Source organism: Procambarus clarkii, chromosome 19 (assembly GCF_040958095.1).
Source record: "Procambarus clarkii isolate CNS0578487 chromosome 19, FALCON_Pclarkii_2.0, whole genome shotgun sequence".
Taxonomy (NCBI): Eukaryota; Metazoa; Arthropoda; class Malacostraca; order Decapoda; family Cambaridae; genus Procambarus; species Procambarus clarkii.
Genome location: NC_091168.1, coordinates 37,035,862 through 37,047,403, shown reverse-complemented (window position 1 = coordinate 37,047,403; position 11,542 = coordinate 37,035,862). Strand labels below are relative to the sequence as shown.

General features: G+C 48.2%; 2 protein-coding genes across 2 annotated transcripts; both read right to left on the bottom strand.

Annotated features, from left to right (window-relative positions):
• Positions 1-9,262: 9,262 nt before the first annotated feature.
• Positions 9,263-9,976, bottom strand: LOC138366431 (uncharacterized). Its single transcript, XM_069327478.1, has one exon. It carries the CDS (start codon positions 9,974-9,976, stop codon positions 9,263-9,265), a length of 714 nt encoding a protein of 237 aa, XP_069183579.1.
• Positions 9,977-9,982: 6 nt separating this feature from the next.
• On the bottom strand, positions 9,983-11,542 carry LOC138366430 (uncharacterized). The gene has a single exon (XM_069327477.1). The coding sequence runs from the start codon at positions 11,540-11,542 to the stop codon at positions 9,983-9,985; it is 1,560 nt and encodes a 519-aa protein (XP_069183578.1).

Here is an 11,542-nt window from a genome sequence, read left to right as displayed (position 1 = left end):
TTTACTAAAGAAGAACTTAACTTTATGCCTTTAGCCGAACAAGTCTATGTGAGTGGGGACGAGGACAGGTTGACTAGTCTAACAGTTACCAGGGATAATGTAATTAAACAAATGGTGAAACCTAACCAAACAAATCCCCAGGGCCGGACGAAGTGTTTGCCAGAGTGTTTAAAGAATGCAAAGAAGAGCTTTGCGAGCCATTCAATACCATGTTGACCAGACCACACACTAGAAATTGAAGGGACGACGACGTTTCGGTCCGTCCTGGACCATTCTCAAGTCGATTGTCCACCAGAAAATCGACTTGAGAATGGTCCAGGACGGACCGAAACGTCGTCGTCCCTTCAATTTCTAGTGTGTGGTCTGGTCAACATACTTCAGCCACGTTATTGTGACTCATCGCCTGCATTCAATACCATATTTAATAAATCATTAGAGTCAGGCAAAGTCGTGGAAGGCTGATAAATGTAAAGTTCTGAGGCTAGATAATGATGATAGAGTTACAAGATACGAGCTAGATGGTGTTGAGATTGCGAAGTCGGATTACGAAAGGGATCTGGGAGTTATGATTAGTAAGAATTTAAAACAAAAGGATCAATGCATGAATGTTCGTAATAAGGCAAATAGTACACTGGGATTTATTAATCGAAGCGTTAGTAACAAGACACCTGGTGTGGTTCTTCAGCTTGCTCTGGTTAGGCCCCATTTAGATTATGCAGTTCAGTTTTGGTCGCCATATTATAGAATGGACATAAATTCACTTGAACGTGTCCAGCGTAGGATGACTAAGTTAATTCCCCAAATTAGAAACCTTTCATATGAAGAAAGATTAACAAAGCCTAAATTGCATTCACTGGAAAGGCGAAGAGTTAGGGGTGACATGATAATGATTTACAAGTGGATGAATGGACATAACAAAGGGGATATTAATAGGGTATTAGAAGTATCAACACAAGACAGAACACGAAATAATGGGTATAAATTGGATAAGCTTAGATTAAGGAAAGACCTGGGTAAATACTGGTTAGGTAACAGGGTTGTTGTTTCTTGAGCCAATTACCGCGTAATGTGGTGGAAGCGGGGTCCATCGATTGTTTCAAACGTGGATTGGACATGTATATGAGTGGGATTGGGTGGTTATAAATAGGAGCTGCCTCGAATGGGCCAATAGGCCTTCTGCAGTTACCTTTGTTCTTATGTTCTTATGTTCTTACGTTTAGTATCTCTGGCAACACTACCAGGCTGACTCGTAGATTGTCCGCTGGAGACGAAGCTCGTACCGCTACGTAGATGAAATACCTCTATTTCAGGTTTTATTGGTTCACAGGTACAGAAATACTCGCCTTCTGACTCCTGTTAGCTGGCTGAGAGCTTTCCCTTCCCATAGCTCATGGTAAGCCTTACCCTACTAGTTTTACACACAGGTGGGTACAGGAGCAGACGACTGCTGACTCCTGTTAGCTGGCTGAGAGATTTCCCTTCCCATAGCTCATGGTAAGCCTTACCCTACTAGTTTTACATACAGGTGGGTACAGGAGCAGACGACTGCTGACTCCTGTTAGCTGGCTGAGAGATTTCCCTTCCCATAGCTCATGGTAAGCCTTACCCTGCTAGTTTTACACACAGGAGGGTACAGGAGCAGACGACTGCTGACTCCTTGTTAGCTGGCTGAGAGCTTTCCCTTCCCATAGCTCATGGTAAGCCTTACCCTACTAGTTTTACACACAGGAGGCTACAGGAGCAGACGACTGCTGACTCCTGTTAGCTGGCTGAGAGCTTTCCATTCCCATAGCTCATGGTAAACCCATGCTCATCATCTCTCACAACATCATCCCAAGAAGAGAGGAGCACAAGAGCCATCGTACCTGGCCGCTGCCTGTGCAGGCCAGGAGACGGAGGAGCCACTATAAAACACCAGAGGAAGGTCTCCAGGGATCACATAGCGACATAAGCGGGAGTAGTGGAGGGAGTACACCCGCGTCTCCAGCAAATGGGAAACTGCCGGAAAATATAGAAAAGCTGCAGTGAGGCTGCCAAATGTAAGTGAGAGTAAGGACCTGTGCCGCATGTTCCGTGACTGAGACGCTTGACGGAATGGGAAGGTGTTTAGGAAGAATATTAAGTGTTCTGAGGGTGAAGTGCGGATAGCATACAGGGTGACAACCTAGCAACACACCCTGACAACCACACAAGGACCCAACATACCGTGACAACCACACAAGGACCCCAACATACCCTGACAACCACACAAGGACCCAACATACCGTGACAACCACACAAGGACCCAACATACCGTGACAACCACACAAGGACCCAACATACCGTGACAACCACACAAGGACCCCAACATGCCCTGACAACCACACAAGGACCCCAACATACCGTGACAACCATACAAGGACCCCAACATACCGTGACAACCATACAAGGACCCAACATACCGTGACAACCACACAAGGACCCCAACATGCCCTGACAACCACACAAGGACCCCAACATACCGTGACAACCATACAAGGACCCAACATGCCCTGACAACCACACAAGGACCCCAACATGCCCTGACAACCACACAAGGACCCCAACATACCGTGACAACCACACAAGGACCCCCAACATACCGTGACAACCACACAAGGACCCCAACATACCCTGACAACCACACAAGGACCCAACATACCGTGACAACCACACAAGGACCTAACATACCCTGACAACCACACAAGGACCCAACATACCCTGACAACCATACAAGGACCCAACATACCCCCTGACAACCATACAAGGACCCCAACATACCCTGACAACCACACAAGGACCCAACATACCCCCTGACAACCACACAAGGACCCCAACATACCCTGACAACCATACAAGGACCCCAACATACCCTGACAACCATACAAGGACCCAACATACCGTGACAACCACACAAGGACCCAACATACCCCCTGACAACCACACAAGGACCCAACATACCGTGACAACCACACAAGGACCCCAACATACCGTGACAACCACACAAGGACCCCAACATACCCTGACAACCATACAAGGACCCCAACATACCCTGACAACCACACAAGGACCCCAACATACCGTGACAACCACACAAGGACCCAACATACCCTGACAACCACACAAGGACCCCAACATACCCTGACAACCACACAAGGACCCAACATACCCTGACAACCACACAAGGACCCAACATACCCCCTGACAACCACAGAAGGACCCAACATACCGTGACAACCACACAAGGACCCCAACATACCCTGACAACCATACAAGGACCCAACATACCCTGACAACCATACAAGGACCCCAACATACCCTGACAACCACAGAAGGACCCAACATACCCTGACAACCATACAAGGACCCAACATACCGCTGACAACCACATAAAGACCCCAACATACCCCCTGACAACCACACAAGGACCCCAACATACCCCCTGACAACCACACAAGGACCCAAACATACCCTGACAACCACACAAGGACCCCAACATACCCTGACAACCACACAAGGACCCCAACATACCCTGACAACAACACAAGGACCCAACATACCCTGACAACCACACAAGGACCCAACATACCGTGACAACCACATAAAGACCCCAACATACCCCCTGACAACCACACAAGGACCCCAACATACCCCCTGACAACCACACAAGGACCCCCAACATACCCTGACAACCACATAAGGACCCCAACATACCCTGACAACCACACAAGGACCCCAACATACCCTGACAACCACACAAGGACCCCAACATACCCTGACAACCACACAAGGACCCCAACATACCCTGACAACCACACAAGGACCCAACATACCCTGACAACCACACAAGGACCCAACATACCGTGACAACCACATAAAGACCCCAACATACCCCCTGACAACCACACAAGGACCCCAACATACCCCCTGACAACCACACAAGGACCCCAACATACCCTGACAACCACACAAGGACCCCAACATACCCTGACAACCACACAAGGACCCCAACATACCCTGACAACCACACAAGTACCCAACATACCCTGACAACCACACAAGGACCCCAACATACCCTGACAACCACACAAGGACCCAACATACCCTGACAACCACACAAGGACCCAACATACCCTGACAACCACACAAGGACCCCAACATACCCTGACAACCACACAAGGACCCCAACATACCCTGACAACCACACAAGGACCCAACATACCCTGACAACCACACAAGGACCCAACATACCGTGACAACCACACAAGGACCCCAACATACCGTGACAACCACACAAGGACCCCAACATACCCCTGACAACCACACAAGGACCCAACATACCCTGACAACCACACAAGGACCCCCAACATACCCCTGACAACCACAGAAGGACCCAACATACCGTGACAACCACACAAGGACCCAACATACCGTGACAACCACACAAGGACCCCAACATACCGTGACAACCACACAAGGACCCAACATACCGCTGACAACCACACAAGGACCCCCAACATACCCCTGACAACCACAGAAGGACCCAACATACCGTGACAACCACACAAGGACCCAACATACCGTGACAACCACACAAGGACCCCAACATGCCCTGACAACCACACAAGGACCCCCAACATACCCTGACAACAACACAAGGACCCCCAACATACCCCTGACAACCACAGAAGGACCCAACATACCGTGACAACCACACAAGGACCCAACATACCCCTGACAACCACAGAAGGACCCAACATACCGTGACAACCACACAAGGACCCCAACATGCCCTGACAACCACACAAGGACCCCCAACATACCCTGACAACCACACAAGGACTCCCAACATACCCTGACAACCACACAAGGACCCCCAACATATCCTGACAACCACACAAGGACCCAACATACCGTGACAACCACACAAGGACCCAACATGCCCTGACAACCACACAAGGACCCCCAACATACCCATGACAACCACACAAGGACTCCAACATGCCCTGACAACCACACAAGGACTCCAACATGCCCTGACAACCACACAAGGACCCAACATACCGTGACAACCACACAAGGACCCCCAACATACCCCTGACAACCACAGAAGGACCCAACATGCCCTGACAACCACAGAAGGACCCAACATACCGTGACAACCACACAAGGACCCAACATACCGTGACAACCACACAAGGACCCAACATGCCCTGACAACCACACAAGGACCCCAACATACCCTGAGATAAAGCACCTAAATTATTGGGATCGTCTCAAAGCTCTCCAAATGTACTCACTAGAAAGGAGACGAGAGAGATACCAAATAATATACACATGGAAGATACTGGAGGGACAGGTCCCATATCTACACAGTAAAATAACAACATACTGGAGTGAACGACATGGAAGAAAATGCAGAATCGAACCAGTGAAGAGCAGAGGTGCCATAGGCACAATCAGAGGTCCGCGGTTGTTCAACGTCCTACCAGCGACGAAATATTGCTGGAACAAGGCAATAAGGCCTACCTAAGAAATATTGCTGGAACAAGGCAATAAGGCCTACCTAAGAAATATTGCTGGAACAAGCGTGGACATCTTCAAGAGGAAACTAGACTGTTTTTCTAAAAGAAGTTCCGGACCAACCGGGCTGTGGTGGGTATGTGGGCCTGCGGGCTGCTCCAAGCAACAGCCTGGTGGACCAAACTCTCACAAGTCAAGCCTGGCTTCGGGCCGGGCTTGGGGAGTAGAACAACTCCCAGAACCCCATCAAGCAGGTACACCACCACACACCACCGCACACTACCACACACCACCACACACCATAACACTCCACCACACACCACCACACACCACACCCCACCACACCCCACCACACCCCACTACACACCACCACACACCACCATACACCACCACACACACACCACCACACTCCACCACACACCACCACACACCACACCCCACCACACCCCACCACACCCCACCACACCCCACCACACACCACCACACCCCACCACACCCCACCACACCCCACCACACACCACCACACACCACCACACACCACCACACACCACCACACCCCACCATACACCACCACACACACACCACCACACTCCACCACACACCACCACACACCACCACACCAACACTACCAGAGTTATAATTAGTTCTCAGTTGACGGCGATATTTCCCGTGCATTTATTTGACCTGATTGGCCGTGTATGGCTCTCAGGGCGCGAGGGCTCTGATTGTGAGGGTGGAGTGATTGTAAGGGGGATTGGCGGAGAGCAGGAGGGATGAGAGAGAGAGAGAGAGAGAGAGAGAGAGAGAGAGAGAGAGAGAGAGAGAGAGAGAGAGAGAGAGAGAGAGAGAGAGAGAGAGAGAGAGAGAGAGAGAGAGAGAGAGAGAGAGAGAGAGAGAGAGAGAGAGAGAGAGAGAGAGAGAGAGAGAGAGAGAGAGAGAGAGAGAGAGAGAGAGAGAGAGAGAGAGAGAGAGAGAGAGAGAGAGAGACAGACAGACAGACAGACAGACAGACAGACAGACAGACAGACAGACAGACAGACAGACAGATAAATAAACACAGAAATCAGACACTACATAAACGAAGACAACACAGAATACGTGAAGATACAGAGACAAATAACGAAAGAAACACGAGACAAAACAATAAGAAACAAGACAGTAAAAACCCCGGACTAAGAAAGTAGAGAAAAATAAATACGAATAATCGCGCGAGAAAGAGAGTGGGAAAACCGTCTCTGATTCACCAGCCAAACATCTCCATCACCACCCCCACACACCATTGACCTAATGGTGGGTACTGACTCTCCTTCTGGGTATTGGTTTTCCATTACCACCACCTCTCCTACTCCCTTCCTCGCCTCTCGCTCCTCAACTGTTGTAGAACCTTAGATAAGCAAAGATTAGGACTGAATCGAGTCTTTACCGAGGGGGGTGGAGGGGGGATCTCTAATTAGAGCTGATTTTCTGTTGAAGAAAATTTTCTGTTGTTGTTAGGGGGTACTGAAGCAAGCCTATCAGTTTGGGGCCCAGACTTCATGCATTTAATGGCGGCCCCCTGCATCAAATATATATATTGGGGGGCCCTGAATCAGGCATATATTGGGGGCCCTGAATAAGGCATATATTGGGGACCCTGAATCAGGCATATATTGGGGACCCTGAATCAGGCATATATTGGGGACCTTGAATCAGGCATATATTGGGGACCCTGAATCAGGCATATATTGGGGACCCTGAATCAGGCATATATTGGGGACCCTGAATCAGGCATATATTGGGGACCCTGAATCAGGCATATATTGGGGACCTTGAATCAGGCATATATTGGGGACCCTGAATCAGGCATATATTGGGGGCCCTGAATCAGGCATATATTGGGGACCCTGAATCAGGCATATATTGGGGACCTTGAATCAGGCATATATTGGGGACCTTGAATCAGGCATATATTGGGGACCTTGAATCAGGCATATATTGGGGACCCTGAATCAGGCATATATTGGGGGCCCTGAATCAGGCATATATTGGGGACCCTGAATCAGGCATATATTGGGGACACTGAATCAGGCATATATTGGGGACCCTGAATCAGGCATATATTGGGGACCTTGAATCAGGCATATATTGGGGACCCTGAATCAGGCATATATTGGGGACCCTGAATCAGGCATATATTGGGGACCTTGAACCAGGCATATATTGGGGACCTTGAATCAGGCATATATTGGGGACCCTGAATCAGGCATATATTGGGGACCCTGAATCAGGCATATATTGGGGACCCTGAATCAGGCATATATTGGGGACCCTGAATCAGGCATATATTGTGGACCCTGAATCAGGCATATATTGGGGACCCTGAATCAGGCATATATTGGGGACCCTGAATCAGGCATATATTGGGACCCTGAATCAGGCATATATTGGGGACCCTGAATCAGGCATATATTGGGGACCCTGAATCAGGCATATATTGGGGACCCTGAATCAGGCATATATTGGGGACCCTGAATCAGGCATATATTGTGGGCCCTTAATTGCATCATGAATCACATCTCAAGGACCTGTTGCATCATCTTGAAAACATAGATAACTAAATGATTCCCCAACATGGTTTTACTAAGACATGTTTAATACTTGTTTCTCATTCGTTGACAGTGGGAAGGATTGTGACATTGAGAACCGTGACTTTAATAAACGTCTCAAACGTCATCTTTATGACGTTTGTGATCCTGTGACGTCATAAACCTTTCCACTATCAACTGCCTCAACTGAGCTCTATACGTTGGAAAGGTTTAGATTTAGGAAAGACCGGGGTAAATACTGGTTTGTTAATTCAGTTGTTTGTTTATGGAACAGATTCACGGATAATTTAATAGAAATGTAGAATCACTTGTTTGTTTCATGTGTAGGTTAGACATATAGGAATGAGTTTGAGTGGAAATTGCTCCATACGAGGCAGGTCCTATTGGTCCATACGAGGCAGCTTCTATTGGTCCATACGAGGCAGCTCCTATTGGTCCATACGAGGCAGCTGCTATTGGTCCAAACGATCCAGCTCCTATTGGCCCATACGAGGCAGCTCCTATTGGCCCATACGAGGCAGCTCCTATTGGTCCATACGAGGCAGCTCCTATTGGTCCATACGAGGCAGCTCCTATTGACCCATACGAGGCAGCTCCTATTGGTCCATACGAGGCAGCTGCTATTGGTCCATACGATCCAGCTCCTATTGGCCCATACGAGGCAGCTCCTATTGGCCCATACGAGGCAGCTCCTATTGACCCATACGAGGCAGCTCCTATTGGTCCATACGAGGCAGCTGCTATTGGCCCATACGAGGCAGCTCCTATTGGTCCATACGAGGCAGCTGCTATTGGTCCATACGATCCAGCTCCTATTGGTCCATACGAGGCAGCTCCTATTGACCCATACGAGGCAGCTCCTATTGGTCCATACGAGGCAGCTGCTATTGGTCCATACGATCTAGCTCCTATTGGTCCATACCAGGCAGCTCCTATTGGCCCATACCAGGCAGCTCCTATTTTCATTCACTCAATTTTGAAACACTCCGTTGATCCCGAGTGTATTTATGTTACCTGGTAATCTCTTCCACACATCAACAAAACCCGTATATTCCCAGTTTTCCCCTGTTTTTTCCCTCGTTTTTTTCCATTTTTCCCCCGTTTTTTTCCCTTCCTGAATGAACATTCACGAAATTTCAAAACAGTTCCGTGATCCTTTCTGTGTTAATATTTTTTAACGCGTTATTAACTTTCCTCTTGCCATTCTGTCCCTTTGTCATGCCATTCTGTCCCTTTGTCATGCCATTCTGTCTCTTTGTCATGCCACTCTGTCCCTTTGTCATGCCATTCTGTCCCTTTGTCATGCCATTCTGTCTCTTTGTCATGCCATTCTGTCCCTTTGTCATGCCATTCTGTCTCTTTGTCATGCCATTCTGTCCCTTTGTCATGCCATTCTGTCTCTTTGTCATGCTATTCTGTCTCTTTGTCATGCCATTCTGTCCCTTTGTCATGCTATTCCGTCCCTTTGTCATGCCATTCTGTGTCTTTGTCATGCCATTCTGTCTCTTTGTCATGCCATTCTGTCCCTTTGTCATGCCATTCTGTCTCTTTGTCATGCCATTCCGTCCCTTTGTCATGCCATTCTGTCTCTTTGTCATGCCATTCTGTCCCTTTGTCATGCTATTCTGTCCCTTTGTCATGCCATTCTGTCCCTTTGTCATGCCATTCTGTCTCTTTGTCATGCCATTCTGTCTCTTTGTCATGCCATTCTGTCCCTTTGTCATGCCATTCTGTCTCTTTGTCATGCCATTCTGTCCCTTTGTCATGCCATTCTGTCCCTTTGTCATGCCATTCTGTCTCTTTGTCATGCCATTCTGTCTCTTTGTCATGCCATTCTGTCCCTTTGTCATGCCATTCTATCCCTTTGTCATGCCATTCTGTCTCTTTGTCATGCCATTCTGTCCCTTTGTCATGCCATTCTGTCCCTTTGTCATGCCATTCTGTCCCTTTGTCATGCCATTCTGTCCCTTTGTCATGCCATTCTGTCTCTTTGTCATGCCATTCTGTCTCTTTGTCATGCCATTCTGTCCCTTTGTCATGTCATTCTGTCTCTTTGTCATGCCATTCTGTCCCTTTGTCATGCCATTCTGTCCCTTTGTCATGCCATTCTGTCTCTTTGTCATGCCATTCTGTCTCTTTGTCATGCCATTCTGTCCCTTTGTCATGCCATTCTGTCTCTTTGTCATGCCATTCTGTCCCTTTGTCATGCCATTCTGTCCCTTTGTCAAGCCATTCTGTCTCTTTGTCATGCCATTCTGTCCCTTTGTCATGCCATTCTGTCTCTTTGTCATGCTATTCTGTCTCTTTGTCATGCCATTCTGTCCCTTTGTCATGCTATTCCGTCCCTTTGTCATGCCATTCTGTGTCTTTGTCATGCCATTCTGTCTCTTTGTCATGCCATTCTGTCCCTTTGCCATGCCATTCTGTCTCTTTGTCATGCCATTCCGTCCCTTTGTCATGCCATTCTGTCTCTTTGTCATGCCATTCTGTCTCTTTGTCATGCCATTCTGTCTCTTTGTCATGCCATTCTGTCCCTTTGTCATGCTATTCTGTCCCTTTGTCATGCCATTCTGTCCCTTTGTCATGCCATTCTGTCTCTTTGTCATGCCATTCTGTCTCTTTGTCATGCCATTCTGTCCCTTTGTCATGCCATTCTGTCTCTTTGTCATGCCATTCTGTCCCTTTGTCATGCCATTCTGTCTCTTTGTCATGCCATTCTGTCCTTTTGTCATGCCATTCTGTCCCTTTGTCATGCCATTCTGTCTCTTTGTCATGCCATTCCGTCCCTTTGTCATGCCATTCTGTCTCTTTGTCATGCCATTCTGTCCCTTTGTCATGCTATTCTGTCCCTTTGTCATGCCATTCTGTCCCTTTGTCATGCCATTCTGTCTCTTTGTCATGCCATTCTGTCTCTTTGTCATGCCATTCTGTCCCTTTGTCATGCCATTCTGTCTCTTTGTCATGCCATTCTGTCCCTTTGTCATGCCATTCTGTCTCTTTGTCATGCCATTCTGTCCTTTTGTCATGCCATTCTGTCCCTTTGTCATGCCATTCTGTCTCTTTGTCGTGCCATTCTGTCTCTTTGTCATGCCATTCTGTCCCTTTGTCATGCCATTCCGTCCCTTTGTCATGCCATTCCGTCCCTTTGTCATGCCATTCCGTCCCTTTGTCATGCCATTCTGTCTCTTTGTCATGCCATTCTGTCTCTTTGTCATGCCATTCTGTCTCTTTGTCATGCCATTCTGTCCCTTTGTCTGTCCCTCTGCTGCCATCTCTGCTGTCTTCTCTGCTGTCTTCTCTGCTGTCTCCTCTGCTGTATCCTCTGCTGTATCCTCTGCTGTCATCTCTGCTGTCTTCTCTGCTGTCTTCTCTGCTGTCTTCTCTGCTGTCTCCTCTGCTGTATCCTCTGCTGTCAT

Coding starts and splice junctions, on each gene's coding strand:
- LOC138366431 (XM_069327478.1), bottom strand. CDS start 9,976: ATGACAAAGGGACAGAATGGCATGACAAAGAGACAGAATGGCATGACA.
- LOC138366430 (XM_069327477.1), bottom strand. CDS start 11,542: ATGACAGCAGAGGATACAGCAGAGGAGACAGCAGAGAAGACAGCAGAG.